We start from the raw sequence: 22,928 nt of genomic DNA, 5'->3' as shown, positions 1-22,928 counted from the left end.
ACGAATTAATATTATGTTTATTATATTATTATAAAAATATCATTATACAAATTAAAGTGAAAAAAAATCAATTTTATATTTACATACAGTCCTAAGTCTGTATAAAATGGGAAGGAAAAAAGAAAATATTTTGACCCGGGAACTAATTCGGACGTTTTGGAACCAATTCGGACACTACGAAACTCGGTGGGCCGTGACAATTTTTGGTCGTTCAAATCATGAGGAGCTGCTGATATAGCATAGGTTTAGACAACTATTTGAAAAATTTATACGTTAAATTATTTAATAATTCAATAAACTTATAACTCAAATAAGAATTACATTTTCTATTAATTATTAAAACATTCCATTCATTTCAATACATCCAACAGATTTAATCTAATAAAATAAATAACATACTTATTTATAGTTTTTATACTAAAAGTTATAATTTTTACACAGAAAATTAACAGTAATTAAAATTATAGCGACGTGTAAATCTCACATTATTAAATTGGAGTAAAAATGTCAAGTCTGAATAACCCTAGAACAATTATTTTCAGAATTACAGAAAAAATACTGAAAATTTCTCGCATTTTACCGTTGTTTTTTTAAACTACTGTAACTTGGTCAATTTCGGACTTAGGAAGTTGGTTAATCTACCAAAATGCATTAAAAAATTAGGTGAAAAATAATTAGTGGTTAAAAAATGTGGTTGCCATTTAAGAAAAACAATTTTAATGCAAATGGACCTGTCAAATTAAGTTAAACAAATTCGAAGATTATAAAAATGTGTATTCTTATGTAATAAAAACCATTTAAAAAACAGAATTCAAATTGCAGGTCTCTACCCAAAGATGTGTTTTCAGTTAGCGTTTGCACATTCAATGTTATATAATATGTTACCTACATGTGAATATGCTAATCTTTTAACATTCCAATTTATTTCGCTTTACAATAAACATATTATTATGTATTATTATGGCCCATTGGGTATTTATTTTACCATGTCGGATAATTTATGTACGTGTATTTATGTATTATATTCTGCAGGTTGCTATTATGAAAATACATTTGGGGAAATCAAATACACATGTATAGAATCATTATAAACTTAAACTGGCTGAAATTATTATATTTTAACAACCTTTAAAAAATGTCATTAACTTATATAATATAACATGGTGCTTTTCGTAGTGTTTGTACTAAATATTAATTAGAAAAGATTAGTGCGCATTTTGAAATATGTGATTAAAAAGAAATTAGACTAAGGGCCGTCAGTTTGTAAGTGGACTGGTAACGTACGGAAACACGGTGGGCCAAATTTGTTCAATACGGCCCTGAATAATATAAGAATAATTATTATCTTCATAGGTACTAATTTTTCAAGCTTTGAAATAAAAACTGCAAATTAATAAAATAAAGATCTCAAACTAAAGCAAAATATTTAAGTAGAAATTAAAATTATTAATAATAAAGTTTATTTTTGAAAAATTTCAAAAACTATAGGAAAATTAAAAAAAATCCTTCTTATGTATATAATATATCTGTATATAGTATCTAGTTTTAAATTCATAAAAAGTTTCAGAATTGAAGATATTAAACTTTTGAAACAAACTTTGACCTTTTACCCAAAAAAAGTGTATTAGCATTAATTTTTTATAGGTATAAAAACAATAAACAAGATTTCATGCACTAATACTATTATAAAAGTATATTTTTTACCTGTAGAACAATAGTTATTAATTTTTCTTTAAATAACGATCCATATATAGATTTAAGTCAATAATGAAATGTTAATTTACGGATTTCGTGTCTTAATAGTAAGTATAACTTATTCATCGCTTGTTATTTTAAATTTTTATAATTTATGTGTGCTTTAAATAAATCACATTTCATTTTTATTTTAAACATTCTTACCATAAAATTATATTTATTACTATCAAAACATTCTATGCTGATTAAAACATATGTCATATTACGTACATGTAGATATTGAATACATTATGTTGTGAAATAATGTTTTTAGTCTTCAATGTTTTTCCGAATTACATGATACTCATAAAAAAGAGAGACCATAGACTAAAGAAATTATACAATTTTTAAGGGTCATAGACAACTTTTGACCCGATTACAGTAATTTACATTTTCTATATTTAGTTTGACTATCTTCTAATAAATAAAATTATTTATATTACTACAAAAATTTTGGTATTTATTCAAACACATTCTTACCGAAGCACTCAACACTCATGTACCTACTATGTATGTATCTTTATGTATCTTTTAAAACGTGAAAAACTTGATAAAACCAAAAACAATTAATTATTATTCCATGATCATATAATGTGATATACCTACATTAGTTTCTATTTTAAAAATGTTCATTCAAAATACATAATGTATGCTATACCTTGTATTTTAATTTCTGCCCATAAAATCGAGTTACATTATATACAGATATGTAATGTTCTATAGTTAAACCGATATTTTTATACCTAGAATATTTTTGTACTATTGTATTTATATATATAAGCAGTATCACATCACTGTCTGTTTTAATAAACATTAAAAACTAATCTTAAGTTATATTATATTTTCAGATTTATTATAGCAATAAAAATACTTCAATAATTGTCTATTGTGGCTATCGCAATAGCTCGACGAAGGGGACGAAATGGTTTGTGTGCTATTGGTACCGCCTTGGTTAGACACTGGCTGACTAGTTTTTTACTTGGATCATTATTTGCTTGTTTAATAATATATTATGGCATATTAAATCAAAGAGGTACTCACAATTTGATAAAATGTAACAATCATTATTAAAGTAAAATATATTTTTAGTTCCTTTAGCTTTTGTGGAGAGCGGTAATTTTAAAGTTATCAAAGTTAGAGAATATGAATCGACGTCTGAAGCAATGGAAAAAGAGTTAAGATTATTAAGGAGACAGCTTAGTATGACTCAAAATCATTTATTAGCTGCGATGAAGACATCCCTATTTCCTGTTTCACCAACTGATTCGCCTCAAATATTACCAGAAACTCCTGCACCTTGTTCTTCCCAAAAAGTATATTTTTGATTTAAATATTTATTTAATATGTTTACTAAATATTAACACTAATACAGAGATTATATTATTATTTACTAGACAATAGGTATAATAGATAAATGCGAAGTGATTGAAGTCGGAATAGTGTGCGCTGGTTATAATTCAACACGTTCAGTAGTGACGTTAATTAAATCAATATTGTTTTATCGAAAAAATCCACTGAGGTTTCATTTTATCGTAGATGAGATATCGAAAAAAATTTTAAAAACTTTGTTTGATACTTGGAAAATACCACAACGTATGTTCATTTTACGAATATTATAATTATTAATATACAGTTCAATCTAATTTTAAAAATAACATTTTTTCAGTTGAAATACAATTTTATCCAGCTGAAAAAATAGTAACTGATGTATCTTGGATAAACAATAAACATTATTCTGGAGTTTATGGTCTAATGAAATTATGTTTAACACAAGTATTTCCGGATACTTTAAAACAAGTCCTAGTTCTAGATACGGACATAACTTTTGCAACAGATATTGCTCAGTTATGGTCAATGTTAAGAAGATTTAAAAAAAGACAAGTACGTATATAAATATTTATATATTTAATACAATTTTGATTTCTAATTACTTTTTAATTAGGAATTATAATTATTTAGTAAATATATACTTGTAAATAATATATATTATTCATATAATTTATTGGTCTAATTGGTAGTTTTAAATTAATAAAATATTTATTTTCAAATTTTGTGGATGGTTATTTAAATAATTTAAAATCATTAATTTTTTTTTAGGCATTAGGATTGGTTGAAAATCAAAGTGATTGGTATCTTGGAAAGTTATGGAAAAAACATAAACCATGGCCTGCGCTCGGTCGTGGGTAAGTTAATAAATTTAATTAAAAAAAATCAAACTAATACCTATATGTAATAAAATATAAATACAAAATAATATGCTTGAATGCATGTGCATTTAGTTATAACACGGGTGTGATACTGATGGACTTACGGAAATTACGTTTAATTGACTGGAACGGATTATGGAGATCGGTTGCAGTAAAAACACTAGTGACACATTACTGGACTAGTCTAGCCGATCAAGACATTTTTAACACGATTATTAAAGAACGACCGGAACTTTTGTATCCAATGCCATGCCAATGGAATGTTCAACTCAGCGACAATACAAGAAGCGAACTATGTTATGCCGAAGTGGTTGAGTTAAAGGTTTGTATCTTTCTGGTGAATTTGTATTTTAATTTTAAAGTTTAAGCAAAACAAAGAATGTATTTAAATTCAATGTCTATGAACAATAAACTTCAAAATAAAACAAGAATCAAAATAAATAACAATTTTAATTTCTAAAAATAATTTTACTAATGAAAAATATCAGGATTTTATTTAATTAATTTATAAAGTTATAATAAGCGCTAATACAAGTTATTTTTTCTATAACTTATTATATTACACTTATATTAGGTAAACATAATTTATTTTAATGATTTAGGTTAATAATTATTTATTTTAACTTCCAATTATAAACGTTTTATAACGTATTTAATACGAATTTTTACTAATTTACATAAGCTACGTCTTTAATATAATTAAATAGTGCTATTTAATAACTTACATGATTTGAAAAAAATAACATTTATTTTGTTTTATTTCACATGTATAAGATAAAAAAATATTTTTACAATATAAAAATAACTTTTATGTCGGGTTATGTTTCGATTAATAATATTTTTTTAATATTATGTTATTTATATTAAATTAAATTATAATTATTAATTACATATATTATAATTTAAAAATATTTGTAATTCATTATTGTACTAGTGCTTATTAGAAAAATTTTCACTGGATAAATAAACCAAAAATGTTATAAATCAAGGATGGGAAACCCAAAGTAATTAAATTGCCAATTTATAGAACATTCAAATCAAACGGGCTAGAATAAAGAAAACAAAAAAAAGTTATAAAAATTGAGAATTATATGCTGATATGAATGTATATTTTACAGTAGAGCAGTGGTTTTCAACCTTTTTCAGATCGCAACCCCCCCATTTTTTATTTTTTTGTAATCGACCCCTTCAAAAAAAATGTTATTTTATTCATTAAAATTTGATTTAATTATCGATAAAATATTTACATGATAAATAATTTTGATTAATGTACACTTAAAAATTTTACAAAATAAGTAATTTACATTGTTTTTTTTTTAAATAATATGGATCCATTTTTTTTGGCATGCTCAAACCTGATTCGCAACCATCATGTTGAAAACCACTGCAGTAGAGTCTCGCTTATCCAAACATAAAGTTTCAAGTTTAAAAGTCTAATACAGCAATATAATTGACCCGTCCCTGTATCTGACTTAACCATAAGACCTTACCTGACTTAGGAGTTTCGCTGTTTATTAATATTATTTTTAAGAAAATACTTTAATTTTAGATAATTCACTGGAATTCACCAAAAAAGCTTAAAGTTAAAAATAAACACGTGGAATTTTTTCGAAATTTATACCTTACATTCTTAGAATATGATGGAAATTTACTACAAAGAGAACTTTTTGGTTGTAACTATTCTTCCACTGTTCAAGATGTTTCAGGAGTAAGTTGAATTTTATAAAATATTAAATTTATAATAGGTAGTATATTTTTTGTGAAATTCACAAATCAAACCTGTGTTGTAAAATTTAACCTTAAAATACCATTTCTATCATTTAAATTAACTAATTTAATATTTGCTTAGATAAGTGAAGATGATCTTTGTTATGAGTTCAGAAGAGCAGGCACTACCAGTCTAAGAACTCATTTGTATTTTTTAGAATTCGAATATCAAGCTTCTCCAGACGAATGTGACATAACACTTGTTGCTCAACTTTCTATGGATAGACTCCAGATGGTTGAAATGTTGTGCGAATATTGGGATGGTAATACCACTAATACATACGAGTTTTCTATGCTACTAAGTATAAAGTTAAAAAAAGAATTAATCAATATGTTGTTTCTCGCAGGCCCAATAAGTTTAAGTCTCTATATGTCTGATGCTGAGGCTCAACAGTTTTTGAGCTATGCTCAAAATTCTGAAGTACTCAAGAATCGAAAAAATATAGGATACCATGTAGTTTATAAAGAAGAGGTTCGATACATATAAACTCGCATATAATATACATTTAAAAATTATGGATAATTTCTGAAAATCGTGATTATAATATTTGTGTGTATTTTATACAGGATTTTTACCCCATAAATTTACTGCGGAATGTAGCTTTAGAAAATGTTGTAACACCCTATGTGTTCTTATCCGACATAGATTTTTTGCCGATGAGTGGTCTGTACTCGTATTTGAAAAAATATATTTTTATAATGAATATTAAGTCTTCCGATAAGGTAATTTTATAATGAGATCTAATACAAGCTCATGATTGATAAAATTATATTTTCATTTTTAGGCGCTAGTTGTGCCTGCCTTTGAAACCCAAAGATATCGAACTGCATTTCCGCAAACAAAAGCTGATATATTGAGAATGTTAGATGATGGAGCTTTATTTTCGTTTAGGTATCATGTGTGGCCAAAAGGACATGCTGCTACAAATTACGCAAAATGGAAAGGATCTACTGTTCCTTATAAGGTTATAGACAATTAAAATTATACTTGTATATTATATTATGTTATTAACTTGAATCAAATATATCATTAGTATTTTATTTAATAATTAATTTTAAAATTAAAACTATAACATTTTATTTCGACTGTTTAATATATCATTGATGGTTACTTGATATCGATTCAATTATTTTTTAATTATATTTCTTTTATACATATTATAAAAAGTATTTCTAAATATTCAATTTTAAATAAGTATGATTTTAAAAGTCATACTTTTTACAAAGGAAACAAGTAATAGTTGTATATAATTTGTTTTAAATTTATGAAAGAAATTATTAAAATAATACTTAACGTACTGTAAAATGTGTATAACTCATAATAAATATGGTAATTTGTAGGTGTCGTGGGAACCAGATTATGAACCTTACGTAGTAGTACGCAGAGATGTTCCAAAATATGATACTAGATTTGTTGGTTTTGGATGGAACAAAGTGTCACATATCATGGAACTTGAGGCTAGAGGATATACGTTTATTGTACTTCCAAATGCATTTATAATTCATATGCCTCACGCGCCGAGTTTTGACATTGCTAAATTTCGTGGATCGTCTCAATACAGAAGGTTAGTTCTTAATTTCTTATAAAATAAATCAAATTATATTAAAACCATAAATTAATTAGGTATATTTAAAAAATGTCTTCTTTAGTTAGTCTAGTTTATCTACTGTTAAAATTAGTCTAAAAACTGATCTTCAACTTAAAAATATTTTACTGTTACAGATGTTTGAAAATACTAAAAAACGAGTTCATAGAAGACTTACGTATTAGATATTCTAAGCAACTAAATCACACAGAGGGTTAATTAAAATAATTTTTAAGCTAAATATTTTTTTGTTATGTATTTTAAATTCCATAATTATTTGTTTTAATTTACATGATCATTGATTTTTTTTTTTTAATTAGATTTATGTTGATATATAGCTCAATAATTATTTATTCATTTATAACATTTTTATATTGTATTTTATCGTTGTGTAAAATGTTCCTGTTTTAATTTTTATTATAATGTATACATTTTGTAGCTGTATGCACTTTATTTGGATCAAAATAAATTATGTGTTTTTACTACAAAGAGAATTTTTATTTCTTAGGTAGTTAACTTTTCGTTTCAGGACATATGTCCTGCTAAGAGTCTATGATATGGTCTCTTGTTAGCAGGTGTGTTACATCTAAGCGGACAGTTGTTTTCGTTTTCGGGATATCCCAGCTGTACAATACATCTGGCACGAGCCAAGCAGCTGCATACCGCGTTTACCTATAATTTCAAAAATATCAGCAGCTTGCAATCGCTTTATCTTATTTAAGACCCACTTTGAAACTCGAGAATATTCCGTATGTAATTTTACTAAATTTGAATTTTAATATAATTTACTCTACAATGAGGTTTAAATAATGGTTAACCACTCACTCTCACTGCATATCTTCATTCATCATCACTTCACATTTGATAAAAAACAAAATATAAATTTTGATTCATCAATTATACACATGTATAATATTAATATTATATAATAGTAAATATTAAATATAATATATAGTATGAGGACTTTTACCCATTTAAATTGATTTGTGAAATAATGTCTATAGAATGATACACAAAATATAATTGTAAACATATATCTCAATGAGAGAAGTTTTTTCGAACTGAACAAAATTTAGTGATATTTTATTTTTGTTAATTATCTATAATCAATAATAAATTATTAATGAATAATAATTATTACTGGATTTACGAAATCATTAAACGTGGCACGATTGCTAATCAAAGTGACCATTAACTATATTGAAACGAAAATATGATATTCATTACTCTATCATGAATAATATAATAATTGAACACATGATTACGTAACAAGTGGATGTCATGGTACAAAAATAATACTTATTAATAAATCCAATATGTAATCGGAGAAATAACTTAAAGATTTTTATAAAATTAGAATAGAGTAAAAATGTTGACAGTTCCAAAAAATAAAAAGGAGAAGTTTCGTGGTAATAATCCAGTTTCGTTTCCATGTTGTTCTACATTTATTATGACTAGTAGATTTTTTTTTTTCTAATTGATAACTAATTTAATATGTAGATTTATGATGTACCAATCAATCTTCATATACAATCATGTGAGTATCAAAACAGTAACAAAATGCATAATATTCTGTACTAATATATATTTCGTCCCATTTTACTAATCGCTTCAATTGGAGTACATGCAGCTTCTGCAATTGTGTGTAATCGTAAATTGTATTCATTAGTAATTATTTCTATTTTATTATCTAAATATGTACTGAGAAAAAATATAAAATTAGTCGTCTAAAATATTATTACGTAGTTTAAACATTGGTGATTTCAATATGTAGACTGATAGATACGTTGTTCATAAATCATAAATATGATTTTCGATTTGTGCATACGACTGAATAATAACGTATTCAAATTAATATGACTAAGAATTATATTGAATAATATTTTATTGTATTATAATATGCTTACCGACAAAAAACTAACTTTAACTTTTCATAGTAAATTGGTTAAGGTAAATTTGCAACTCATATCTGAAGCGTTGACAATTTAAGTATTATCGGAGATCACGAAACAAATAATGTATGCAGATCTTGAATGAACAGTTTTACACGCATTGTTAAACATAAACATTCAGTGGCGTATTTTCAATTTTTTCTGGGGGGTCCACAGTTTATACATAATTAATATAAACTATATATTATATATATTATATTATAGTTACGTCCTTATGCAGTTTTTGGAGGAAGTTGAACTAAATATATAATGTAATAATCGTAAAGTCTTATGTAATATTATATATATGTACCTATATATTGTATTTAGCATTATATATTATAAAGTATTGTTATAAAATAAATTCCAGTTGTCTCGATTTTTTTGGCTAACTCCTCTATCACTTCATCAACAGTAATTTCAAATTCCCTGTGAATGTTTAACATAGCCAATTCTGCAAATATGTAAAAATTGTTGTTAATTTTTTATTTTTTGGAGAGGTTCTGGTGGGGTTCAGTACCCCTGGACCCCCCCCCCCCCCGTAAATACGCCACTGTAAACATTATTATTATATGATAGGTATGTTCATATAATAAATAATTCAACATCTATAACATATTAAGACGTTAGTAAAAGCGAAATGCAACAAAAATTACTAGAAATTATATTTCATAAAATCTGTTTATATAATATTTAGAGTAATATAAAAAATAACAGTATTTTAAAATACATAAGAAAATTAACCCATGAAAATATAGTCTTTATAAATTAATCCTAATGATTTATTTCATTTTAAAATTATATTTGTAGTACCTCCAATGGGAGGCCTCTATAATCTGTCTAATCTGTTATTTTATTTTTATTTTAGCTTATTCTATATCATAAATTATTATTTTTGTTCTCTCTGAAACAGATTGAATAAAACATAATATAGACAAAAAAAAAAAAAATTATATTTGAATACGAAAATCATGAATCTTTTTTTTATTTTATTAATTTGACATAATTAACAAAGATGTTTCGATATTTCAATGTTTACTAATATTAATATTTTTGAAATCTAAATAATTTACTCAGTTGATCGTAATAACAATATGCATTGGCGCAAATAAGGAAGGTTGAGGGCTTAGATCCCCAAATTACTGCCAAACAGTTCAAATTAAGTATAAAATTATTTATATGGAATTATGAAAAAATTAATAGAGCGGGCTTAAGCTCACCTAAAATGTAGGTTCTTTGCGTTTATAAAATATGAACCAATTTATATTTACATGGTACATTGGTATGTGTTTAAAAACATTTCAGTACTAACTTATACATGTCAAGTAAATAAAACTGTGTTAAATATTTTATAACTCATTAAAAATAATGGTTTAGAATATATATAGTTGAGTGGAAAGCGCATGTCTGACTGCGAAACCAACCATAGGGTTGAATACAATAAGAATATATTTATATATATATGTGTGTGTGTGTGTGTGTGTGTGTGTTTAATTCTTAAGAACTAGAACATGTGAACAAATTATGCTTCGCGTTTTTTAACCATGAAAGAAAATTGTAACACAAATTCACATTTAAATAAAATGTAATATTTAACGAGTCAAATTATACATGCATTAATTTTATTATAATTAATTGATTCGTAATTTAATTATAACTAAGAAAAAAATGTTTGACGGTTTTTTGAGCCGATGAAAATAGGCTGAGTTGATGAATGCTCGATCTACTTTCAATCCGGTGCTGTATATTGTTACAATAATAATACAAATATAAATGCCTATTATAATTTTTACTAGTATTTCTAATCAACTATATGAAATAATAAATACATAATAATTTTCAAACGAGTTATAACAGAACAAAGAACTACATAAATACATATTTATATCAATCCATCAACCGAACTCATCAATACTCGTTAATACATAGCCTAGTGGTTTCTACTATAAAATATAAGTAGCAATTATTTAATTCAAACACGATCGTGAGTTGCTAGTAAAAAATAGTATTTGATTCCGCAGTATCCGATGATACATAATTAGGAAGTGCGTCGCCGCCACTGCGTTCATTATACTTAATTCAGAGAATCAATAGATCCACATCCACATCCACGTGCCTAAGCTTATTAAACACCTGCACAACTGGATTTTATTTTTATTGATTAAACGCTGTAATAATTTCCGAATAAATATCCACTTTAATAACAATTCTTTTAATTTTTTTTCATTACGTTAATCTCATTTTTACAGCGTTCGTGTTTGTGCAATGTAATGAAAAATATGTTGGTGTAAAAAAAACCAGATTCGCTTTACGCATGCGCAACCTGATCACAAGACTCGTACCATCTGCTCTTGGCCCGGCGTACAGCCATGTATACAGGGACGAATTTTAACGCACTCGTTAGTGTTCTCAGTTTGAATTGAAGTGTTCAAGTAATAGGACAATGATGTTTCTGTTGCCGATATTTGTGTCCATATGTACGTTCATGGGTGCCGCTGGGGCCCAAACGAACCTCAATCAAGATGATTTAAGAAACATAAAAACTCAATTAAATTTGCTAATAGAAAAGAGACAACAAGACTACCAGCAGTTGGAAAAATCGCTTTACGAATCTCTTAAAGGAAGCACTGACTTAGACGCGTTGAAAGAAGAAATTCAATTACTCAGGTAAAATATTTAAATATATTTTCAACAAAACATCCATTCAATTCATAGGTTAGATTCTTAAATAATAAAATATAAATAAGAATATTAAGTCAATAATTAAACACCAAAATTAAAATAAATGAAAATCATGATACTTAAATTCTAAATTTAGTTATTTATTCGTTTAATCTTAAGCTATCCGTCCTTTTAAAAATACATTAATTAACTGACAGTCATATTCGAAGTAATGTTAAATATAAAATTAAGAAATACATATAAATTATCGATAGTATTAAGTTTTGGTATCAAATATACTTTATAATATTTATCTTACCTAATCTATTTTTTATTTGTCCTAAAAGTTGAAAACAATTTTTATTTAGGATATTCAATCAATTAATTAAGCCTTATTCAATTATTAGATCATGTTATAATGGATAATCATTAACAATAAATTGCTTTATGTTCCCGGTTATTTTTATTAATATTGATAGTTATTGTTATAATATTATTATCAATTATAAAACTCAAATCGAATTTAATAGCAAATACACATATAATGTTAAAATTGATAAATCAACTTACATTTATCCCAATTAATTTGAATTTTATTTATTATCTAAAAGTTACCAAGATTAAAAAAATAATAATTTTAATCCCAGCAAATAAAGACATTGTAAAAGTAATAATTACTAATAAATTAAAAATAACTAATACCTGTAATGTTTAAAAACATGGTTGTAAGCACAGTCGTTGATGTCAATGATTGTTATTAAATAATTGAAGTGAACAGTGAGTGATCTTGATTGTTCCGATTAAATACGAGTTATGATGAAGCTAGGAGCAAAATGCTCAACGAAACCGTCAAAGTACTCCACGTGCCTGGAGTATCAGTATTTTTAGAAACAACTAACTGGCAAACACAATGATAGTTATTTACGGTGTATTACAATATTAGTCTTAAATCTTATTATAGCTTATATATCATTTTAAAAAGTGATGTGCATAAAAGTTATAAATAAAATTTATTGAAAATTATTCAAAAAAGTATAATATAAAATGATAAGGTAAATGATAGGTAAATATAAATATCTAATATAATAATAAAGTTTTCTTTATTTTAAGTTATATGTAATTTAGATAAAAAATTCTAAGACTGATTAATTTTTTCTTACATTTAAGTTTATAACGTATTCAATAAATATAGTCTATATTTATTTAATCCATTGTATAATTATTTCATATTTGGAATTAAATTATTAGGTTATTATAATCTAGGTAATCTCATATTCATTTGGTATTGTATAATTTATTATTAACATAAGCGTAAACTGGAGAGGAGAGGGGCTAACTGCCTCCCTATAATAATTTAACAAGGTAGTACCCCTTTGATATTTTATAATTCAATTAGAAAAATATCATAGAAAAAAACACTTTAGATTTGTAAGAATTATTTTATCAATGAATATATATAATTTTTTGAACTATTAACTATAAAAAAAAAATGAATGGATTAATCAAATTGTACGTGTTCGATAGCACTTGCCCAGTGCATTTTATAAGGAATTTTCGCTGGGCGACAAAAAAATGTTTTTCTCAAAATATTTAATGTATAATACCATAGTACGATTATAGTATTACACGTTTGTTTCGCATTATTTCGCCCAATCTTTTAAAATACTGTTGACAGAGTATAATCACTGGGCGACATTTGTGCCGCCTAGTTAACTAGTTAAAAAATACACTGCATTTTTCATCACAATACATTATGATGCAGATTAAGTATATTTAGTATTTAAGTATACGGTAAATCAACATAAAATAAAGTTTGATAAAAAAAATTGTCCAAATTACATCCATAGTTATACACTAATATAATTTGATTTTAATTAAGTATGATTTTATTATATACAAAAGTGTTAATCAAATATATTATTCTATTAATTTAGTTAAAATTAATTGTATATTTAGTATTTAGGTAATTATTTATGGTGAATATATAATGTATCAATTCAATACAACAATATCTACCTGAAATATTTAGTGTTACCTTGAATTGTGATCACACTGTATACTATTCTATTAATATTGTGCTATGTATTAAATTAATATAATATAAAATAATATTATTATTAAGATTCTGTTTGAAATTCATAAAAATTAAATATAGACTACACTATTAAAACATCTTGCGAAATATACTTATATATATAATAATTAATTATTTAAAAATGTTTAATAGATATATAAAATATATATATATATATATAAATAGTATTTACAAAATTTCCCTGATTACTATAAGATTTGTTTCTTTTTAGTTTCAACAATTGTTTTTTAAAGTAGTTAAACATAAGACTTTAAATATTTACATTAAATTAAAGATTAAGTAAGGAACTAAATTATACATCACATCCGGATGTTCACATATTTGCGTGTTTATTTTTAATTGTTGAACAAGTTGTGTTAAGGAAAACATTCGTTTTAGGGTTATGCTCAGTAAAAATTAAAATGCATAGTAATATTATACTCAATTGTATGAACAAATGTAATATATTCATAGGCTTTTTTTCTATATAATTACTCAAAAATTATTTTAAAAATTTGGGTAACATGACTATTGTACATTTGTATAAAGAAAGCCTTATTAAAATAGGACTTTAAGTAGTTATACTAAATTTAAAATTAACATTAATTACAGTGATTATTTTTATAATACTAAGTACCTATAATTCTTGTTAGGGATGAGCAATTAAAGATGACGCATTCTGGCAATGATGGGTTCCGCGATAAAGTAGCTGTTGGATGGTTAAAAGAGGTGATCGGAAGCTTAAGATCGGAAATGCAAGCAGTGTGGTCAGCAATTAACGAAACAGCACAAATACATAAAACTGTAGCTATACAAAACGATCTCCAAGCTTTGAAGAAGGATTTAGATTCTGATCGAAAAGACTTGCAAACAATGCAAGGAGAATTGTTATCAGTTAGGAAGAATGTCAAAGATATGGTGACCAAACATTCCGAGTTAAAAAAAAAAATTGATACCATTGTTAAACATCAAAATGCAATCGATAAAGTAAGTACATATTACTTTTTTAACATTATATCATTTGCTGATACACGTTATTACATTTATTATAAAACAATACAATTGTAATATATATTATAATTGAAAATCTTACCAAGTGAAAAGAAATACCTTTAAATTGTTTATTTAAATAAACTTGCAATGCCTTTATAGTGTTAACGATGTTATTTAATTAATACAATTTGAACTAGAATAATGACTATTGAATGTAGAATAAACATTTATAACTAAATTAACTATTTTAAACTATATTTTTTTTATTTTTTATCAAATTCAAGTTTAGTGTTAGATATACATTTTTAACACATGTATATATATTATAAGAATGCCAGCCTAAGATATAATTCTCAAATAATGTGCGCCATTTGTGAAATACACTCACATCCATTAATGTAAACTATTGTTAGCAATCATAATTTCAAAATTCGCGTCACATTAAGGTATATTTTATAAAAGATTATAAACCAACCGCAAGGACCAATTTTATCTTTAGGCTGTAATAATAATTACTTTAGACCATATGGCTTGTACGCGGGTGTTCGTCTACCTTTAGATATTGCATGCGCTTGCATTGACCAAATGGCGTTTTCGGAGATTTTAATCGAAAAGATCGAAAGGTGTTTATTAACTATAGCACACGTACGCGTTTGGTATTTACTGCTATAAGGTATACTACACGTATGCCTAATAATAATAGCAATAACATACGTATACAAAACCCTATTAAAGTCGTGTTTTTAATTTGTTTTCTTTTTTTAGAAAAACAACGAAAACGACGTACAATCGGCATACAACAGCGTTTATAAAGTAAGTACTGCGATTTGGAACAAAATTATTATGAAAAATAATAATTATATTATTATTATTTATTATTATTTTTATTATGAAGAAAATAAATATAAAATACACACATGAACGTGTTCAGTTGACATGTGCAATGTATATACAATAATATCGGTATTTGTTATATTTTCGTTAGCAAGTGGCGTTTAAGAGCGATGACAATCAGCTTAAGACAAACGTAATCACTACCTTTGTAACAGACCGAGAGACGCAGGAACTGGAACAGCTGGAGTCGTTTCGCAAGACTTTGACGCACCGGATGGTGCGACTGGAGAAGCGCATGAAAAGCATAATGTACCGGGAAAGTATGGCAGTGAAACAGGAGAACCGTCTGTCCCGGCTGGAGGCTGATCTGAACGCGACCAAAGAGGCATTAGCATTCAACGCGACGCGACAGGATTCCACGCAGGACCGTTTGCACGGGTCGCTGCTAGAGTTGCTGGAAAACGTGGAAAGCCTCGACGACCGGGTGGACGCATGCCTGCCGGAAATGCGTAAGGAAATGTCAAAAATTGAGTTTGCCGTGACCCGGATGAACGCATCGATGGCCATCATCAAGGAAGACCAGGTACCTGGTGCATAATATGTACAAAATTTTATATTATATAATAACTATATTTTTTAAAAATTGCCTCATATTTTCTAGTTTTTCTAGACAATGCGCAGTACTTTCTCTTCGCCTATACCTATCCTCGTTGTCTTTAGCAACCTTGCTCCTTGAGCGTAATCCTTGACTTTTACTTTCAACTCATTCCTCCAAATCATAACTATAATTGCAATCTTACCCCGACTTTTCTGCTTTTATATGTATTGCTTCCAGTGAGTAACAATACATCTCCTCGATATACGTGTATCATACTTTCCAACGATTTTTTTGATTTAACTTAATGAATTAAAGTCTCAAATCTAATTAATGTTTTCAGAACAACCAAATATTGACGACCAAAGCGCTTGGCGAAGGTATGTCGGCTATTCAAAGAAAAATTGCTAAGTATGACGAAAAACAAGTCGGCAAAACCATTGTCATGTCCCATGTAAGTATATGAATTCAGTTTAAGATTTGTTTGAAATGTATTTACATATATACTCGTATATACACAGTGACATATTTTCAAATTTTTTTCTGGGGGGGGGGGTACAATTTTTCTAACAAATAAGTGAATTTATAATATTATAAAAATACATACAAGATATGAATTAATAATATATTATTCTATTATTATTATAAATACAAATGAAGAGTTATTTACAACCACATGATATAAATTAATGTTTTCTTTTTCTGTACCTCAGTAACAAGTCATTTATGACTTTTTAACATTTTTTTCTTCTAGAATGGAGTTATAGACCCGGGAATCCTCCCCTAAATACACCACTATATATATATATATATATACACAAGTTCATTCTTCTACACATGGTGTTTTAATTATTTTAAAATAGATTTCGGTATCTTATTCGCAATCATCGAGAGTATTGATTTCCATTAGGTTCATTATAATGTATCTGCATTACACGTGCCTATGCTTGTAATTCACCGTGGTCAATAAAAAACGGGTCCAAGCATACGGCTGGACAGACCTATCGGCTATATTAAGTTAGAAAAAAATGTATATACCCCTCCCCCGACTCAACACACATGCTACCCAGAGGCGGCAGGTGGTTTGTGTTTTTAATTTTTTTTATTCATTTCGTCCCATGAGCACGAGGTCACAGTCGGCGGCACGGCAGCCGTCAGGTGCTAGTCACACCTGCCCTATTCCGTATGTCGGGCGGCGGGACGGACCTGCTGCTCTCACTCATTATTCACTCATGTATATTAAAATATATGTTTCGTCGTGTATGGGTTATACCTTTTATACGTATATTATATTAGGTTTTTTTATAATATGCACGTATGCGGCCGCAATAAAATGTAAAAAAAATTGCACATTATAATAATATAAATAAGTACGACTGTACGAAAAAAAAAAAAAACAACGAACAATATTAACTCGAAAATTCAATAAAACGGAAGTTACTCAAGCGAATGTCCGCCGCAAAAACTTGCATATTTTTAATTGTTTCGAGAAATCAAAAAAAAAACCTGTTTACATATCTAAATATTATAACGGTTTAAATGCGTGTTGAAAACTATTTTTTAATTTATTGCACAAAATACATATAATTTTACGTAAACGCATATCATATAAATATTTTATGTATGTTTGTAACATAATACTCATCGTCTTAAAGTTCACCAAATATTTTTTAATGTCGCAACTAAATATGTAAATATAAAGAGTTGATCCTTTTTATTATTAATATAGACCTTTTATGAAGTTTAAAAGCAATTTAATATACGATCTGCAGGTGTTTTTTTTTACATTAGAGAGTATTCTCCTAATTTTTATTTTTTAGTTGTTACAATTATAAACTAATAAGTGTATTTTTACCATTATTACAATTATTATTTATCAATATTATTTTTTTATATCAAAAAAAAATACAAATTAGATCGACTCAGTTAAATGTTTTTTACAAACCATATGGATGTATAATAGGCATATTGCATATTAACTTGCTTTCTATTTCATAGAGTTACTAAAATTTCAGCTTGTATAGTTAGTTAACATAGTTTAGTATTTAAAAAAAATATATTTTATCAAATCGATTTTCAATTTAATAAAACCATTGTTTTATTTTTTAGATAATGAGAGAAAATTGCACGGAATGTACATATGTAATCGACGAATTGGCCACATTGCAAAATTCATTCAAAAGAATTGTTGACGGACTTCCTAAAGGTATGTGAGAATATCCCATATTTGTCAGTGAAAATATAATTATAAATATCGGATATTAGCGCTTAAATAAGTATAACTATTTTCTCTTAAATTTATATTAAACCGTTTTATTCAATTACGAGTGCTAGTAAAAAGATTATGTATGTAATTCGTTTTCTTCTTCTTTTTTTATTTTTCTCGCTGTTAAAGTTGTATGAGTTCTTATAGAAATGATACATAAATAATACTCATCAAATCAAAATTAACTAGATAAAAGAATTTAATATGATAGACACTAGACAGTAGTCAGTACTTCAGTAGACACATACATAATATTGAAATTAACTACAACTGAAATTGAAAAAGTCCGTTGAAAAACTCTTGAAACGTAACCGAGGGTTGCTGTTACCCTGTATAAGTATTTGCCTGTTAATTATTTTGATCGGTTAACCATATCGTATATGATGACTGCTGCAGGTGGTTTTTTTATTCATATTCATCCGGTTATAGTATTGCATTGTTTCCGTTTGCCGTGTATGTTCATTGTATATGTATAAAGATATTATGTTGGTTTCAAGTAAAATAAGAACACGTAATGCTAATTACTAGATAGGTATTATATGGAGTAAGTTTTAACAAAAATTATAAATTTTATCTGATTGGTCAATATTTCTATATACAGCGACCATACAATCCATTTATGATTTGAAACAAATAATTTATTTTATTAATTTATATATTATAAACAAAAACATGAATAATAATACCTACATACCCATAATCTATATGATTTGTTTATTTTTGTAATTACACCAGTGGCGGCTCGTGGTATGGTGCACAGGAGCACGTGAACCACCCAAACAAATTATATAAAAAATTATTAGATTTCTATAGTAAAATGTAATTGATTATTATTCAAATGGTCTGTAATTTATATAAAATATATATTAATAAAAAAAGTTTTTGTAACTTTTATGTTAAGAAATGTGTCTATAAACGATTAAATAATATCACGGAGCACAAATAATTTGTGCTCTGGGCAGCCGTGTAAAATTAGCTATCTGCCTCGACACGTCGGTTAGTAATACATGGCAATTCGGAGCACATTTAATCTGTGCACCGAACCTATTTTATTGTGTCGCGTTATCGCGATATCGCGTCATTCGTCGAAACGATAACGCATCATTGTACATTGTCCATCAACTGCCGCCAGTGTGCCATCAAATCAACTATAAATAAATACTATAGTCTATAATTATTGTATAATACAAAAACAGATTGTTTTAATTTTTTTGTTTGTAACCTATCAAACATTATGGTTACTGTTGAATATTTATTAAATATCAGCTTTTCAACTTTATCCCCGGAAAAAAAAATCGAAATAAAAAATGAAGGTAGGCCAACACCTAATTTAATTATCTCTCAAACAACAAAGTCTAAGGCTGTTTGCACACAGTCCGATAATATCGGACGATAAAATCGGTAACGATAATAATATCGGATATATTTTGCACATTAGTCAAAATTATCGGTCCGATAAAAGAATAAAAATCATATTATTACGGTTATTAGGCTTGTATCTGTCAGACATTTCTTACCATTTCTAGTGTTTAATAATTTAAAATGAATTCTAAAAAGAAAATTGCCCTCTTAGCGGTATTACACATTAAACAAAAACGTGAATTATTAGCAAAAAAAACATGTACACTTCTTCCCATTGTTTTTTTTTAAGATTTCTGTATTTATATTCATTTGTTGTTTTATCCCAAAGACATGGTCTTGATTCTACTAATTCAATTAGAGTTGGCACGTCGTAGGGAAAGTAACTCATTTTTCAAAATTTAAAATACTTAAATATTGAAAGTTCCTATTAGATACATGCGAGGAATTAAAACTACATTTTATTTCATTATTCCGATAATATCGACGAGTGTGCAAACGAACCATTTATTTTTAGTAATCATTAAAACCGGACCGATAAAGTATCGTCCGATTTTGGTCGTTTGTCCGACATGCACAACGATATCGGTGAATTAAAAATAGATATTTTATCGGATCGGAACTAGTGTGTAAACGATTGATTTAAAATAACGTATTATTGGTGTATCCGACACCATCACCGATAATATCGTCCGATTTTATCGGACTGTGTGCAAACGGCCTAAGTCTAGAGAATTTAAACGAAGTTTTAATTACGAAATTTACAAAAAGCATGAATGGTTATGCGGATGTTCCAAAGTAAATTGCCTTTTTTGTTCTCCTTGTATATTATTTTCTCGAAAATCTGGTGATAATAATTGGGTACAAAATGGTATAAATGATTTGGCTGAAATGTCTAATTTTAACGAAGAAGTTATTAAAGTGTTTATACAAAAAAAAGATAGACTTATAGATTTAGATTTTAAAAATGTAACTGATTAATTTTATATAATAACTAGCCGACCCGTATATAATAATAATTGTAATTCGTAGTGATTGTATTACTCTAATAATAAATTATAATTACCAAAATATGTAAAATATATATATATGTATAATAAATAATATAAATATATGTAATATAAATATATGTATAAAATATATTCATACATATTAAATTAATAATAACTAGTTAGTTATTTTTTATAATTTATATATATTTTAATGGGGTAAAGTGCTTAAAAAAAATGTAATTTAGATAAGATAAGTAGGTATATTATTTTGGTATTTACCTATTTACCTAAAGCAAAATTAATTTTTTTACCATCTAACATAGATATCTTATACATTTTTTGTGCACCACCTTATGTGAACCTTACGAGCCGCCACTGAATTACACGTAATATAAAGATTATACCTATTCATTCATTAATTCTAGTCACATATGGTTTAGAAGTTATTTTCAATTAATTTAAAATCAATTTTGTTTAGATTGTTCTGAAATGAAATCTTCGGGAATATATCTAATAGCGCCCGATGGAAAAAACCCATTGCTCGTTCATTGTGATTTATCGGATAATATGTCCTGGATTACCATACAGAAAAGGACTAATGATCGTCTGAATTTCAATCACAACTGGAACGAATATGCTAAAGGATTCGGAAACTTGAACGGTAAGTTAATTGAAAAATAATTAATTTTTATAGTTTTGTCTAAATTATTATAAAGATAAAGTGAAAAATACAATTATAAAATGAAAATATTTTAAAAATGTTATTTCAATGACAATTAAGAGTATTAGAATGTATCTAGTTACTTTCATAAAACGAAATGTATTTCCCAAAAAAAATTAGCAAACTCTTAACTGTTTCGAATTACCAAGTTGCGCCTATAATTAAACTGTTAGATACCGTTTATTTGTGAATAATTTTGTTGGGACACCCCGTGGCTCAATAGGAACCAGTGAGACAGTAAAGAGCCAGGCTCTAACCCTTTTCGTACTAAATAATAAAGAATACAATCGATAACGGTACTTGTTCAAGGATAGTTGACTTTGATTCTCGAGCATAATGTGTAAACACACGCTGTTACAATATTCTCAACAAGCGTGTACGGCTATCGAACTATGTAACAATGTGATCATTGTGTCATGCTAAAATGACTGTTCCTGTATCATTCCAGACAAACTGTAGGGGAAAATCCATTTTATTTTTTACCATCTAGGTATATTTTAACCAAACGTTCAACAATCGTAAAAACATATTGTATTCTATGTCATATGCGTATATATGCGTACATATTAAACCGAAACGGTAATGCTGTTATTAATAATGGATTAATAATTGCAGGTGATTTTTGGCTCGGCAACGAAGCAATCCATCAGTTGACACTGGGCAATGCGTCTACTCTGCGCATTCTGATGACCGACATATACGGCAACAATTGGCAAGCAGACTATTCACATTTCGCTGTGTCCGACGCCACCGATGGCTACCAGTTGGACATATCTGGGTACCGGGGAAACGCCACCGACGCTTTGTCCTTCCAAAACGGCCATCGGTTTAGCACAGCCGACCACGACCAAGACACCAGCAGGGCCAACTGTGCGACGAACTACGAGGGCGGATGGTGGTACTCTCGATGTCAGCACGCCAACTTGAACGGCAAGTACAACTACGGACTCACATGGTACGATAATAGCCGCAACCTGTGGATGACGATTGCCCAGAGCGAAATGAAAATCGGACGACCGGCAACGGCCAGCGGATAATCAATGCAGTAGAGACGCTACGTCCCGTAAGGGCGCCCAAGAACAACCGTGTGTGCTAGTCAAGTGAGACAATATTGAGTGTCCTTTAACCCTTATATTGTCCGTAATTTTATTTGTTTATCATACTTTGAACTGATTAGGTAATAGTTTTTTAATATAATCAATAAGATA

At 27.4% G+C, this 22,928-nt stretch overlaps 2 protein-coding genes and 1 long non-coding RNA gene across 4 annotated transcripts in view; 2 read left to right on the top strand and 1 right to left on the bottom strand.

Moving 5' to 3' along the window:
- LOC112680280 (LARGE xylosyl- and glucuronyltransferase 1-like) overlaps nucleotides 1-7,575 on the top strand; it is an 11,997-nt gene extending 4,422 nt beyond the window's left edge. For both annotated transcript variants that reach the window (XM_025550316.1, XM_025550317.1), the window contains 13 exons: nucleotides 2,583-2,767; nucleotides 2,824-3,047; nucleotides 3,129-3,327; nucleotides 3,401-3,615; nucleotides 3,832-3,917; nucleotides 4,014-4,263; nucleotides 5,491-5,649; nucleotides 5,791-5,971; nucleotides 6,056-6,180; nucleotides 6,276-6,431; nucleotides 6,494-6,673; nucleotides 7,050-7,273; nucleotides 7,432-7,575. In XM_025550316.1, coding sequence (XP_025406101.1) covers nucleotides 2,898-3,047; nucleotides 3,129-3,327; nucleotides 3,401-3,615; nucleotides 3,832-3,917; nucleotides 4,014-4,263; nucleotides 5,491-5,649; nucleotides 5,791-5,971; nucleotides 6,056-6,180; nucleotides 6,276-6,431; nucleotides 6,494-6,673; nucleotides 7,050-7,273; nucleotides 7,432-7,513 — 2,007 coding nt within the window. In that variant the 5' untranslated portion in view covers nucleotides 2,583-2,767; nucleotides 2,824-2,897 and the 3' untranslated portion in view covers nucleotides 7,514-7,575. The remainder of the gene's footprint in view (nucleotides 1-2,582; nucleotides 2,768-2,823; nucleotides 3,048-3,128; nucleotides 3,328-3,400; nucleotides 3,616-3,831; nucleotides 3,918-4,013; nucleotides 4,264-5,490; nucleotides 5,650-5,790; nucleotides 5,972-6,055; nucleotides 6,181-6,275; nucleotides 6,432-6,493; nucleotides 6,674-7,049; nucleotides 7,274-7,431) is intronic.
- Nucleotides 1-12,862, bottom strand: part of LOC112680282 — a 26,300-nt gene extending 13,438 nt beyond the window's left edge. The window contains exon 1 of the long non-coding RNA XR_003148290.1: nucleotides 12,589-12,862. This is a non-coding gene — a long non-coding RNA (uncharacterized LOC112680282). The remainder of the gene's footprint in view (nucleotides 1-12,588) is intronic.
- On the top strand, nucleotides 11,625-22,928 carry LOC112680281 (protein scabrous). Its single transcript, XM_025550319.1, has 8 exons — nucleotides 11,625-11,892; nucleotides 14,614-14,947; nucleotides 15,719-15,766; nucleotides 15,939-16,370; nucleotides 16,726-16,836; nucleotides 18,492-18,588; nucleotides 21,478-21,660; nucleotides 22,336-22,928. Exons 1-8 carry the CDS (start codon nucleotides 11,669-11,671, stop codon nucleotides 22,755-22,757), a joined length of 1,851 nt encoding a protein of 616 aa, XP_025406104.1. The 5' UTR covers nucleotides 11,625-11,668; the 3' UTR covers nucleotides 22,758-22,928.

The sequence above is a fragment of the Sipha flava genome, unplaced genomic scaffold (assembly GCF_003268045.1).
Source record: "Sipha flava isolate LNK unplaced genomic scaffold, YSA_version1 176_pilon_pilon, whole genome shotgun sequence".
In the NCBI taxonomy this organism is placed as follows: domain Eukaryota; kingdom Metazoa; phylum Arthropoda; class Insecta; order Hemiptera; family Aphididae; genus Sipha; species Sipha flava.
Note: the sequence above shows the minus strand (reverse complement) of the source record. Positions and strands in the feature narration are given on the sequence as shown.

What these genes read in the sequence shown, in the direction of transcription:
- LOC112680281 (XM_025550319.1), top strand. Translation starts at nt 11,669, where the DNA reads ATGATGTTTCTGTTGCCGATATTTGTGTCCATATGTACGTTCATGGGT. An exon ending in CATACAACAGCGTTTATAAA is followed by an intron (nt 15,767 to 15,938) that starts GTAAGTACTGCG and finishes TATTTTCGTTAG; the next exon opens with CAAGTGGCGTTTAAGAGCGA. An exon ending in AAACCATTGTCATGTCCCAT is followed by an intron (nt 16,837 to 18,491) that starts GTAAGTATATGA and finishes TTTATTTTTTAG; the next exon opens with ATAATGAGAGAAAATTGCAC.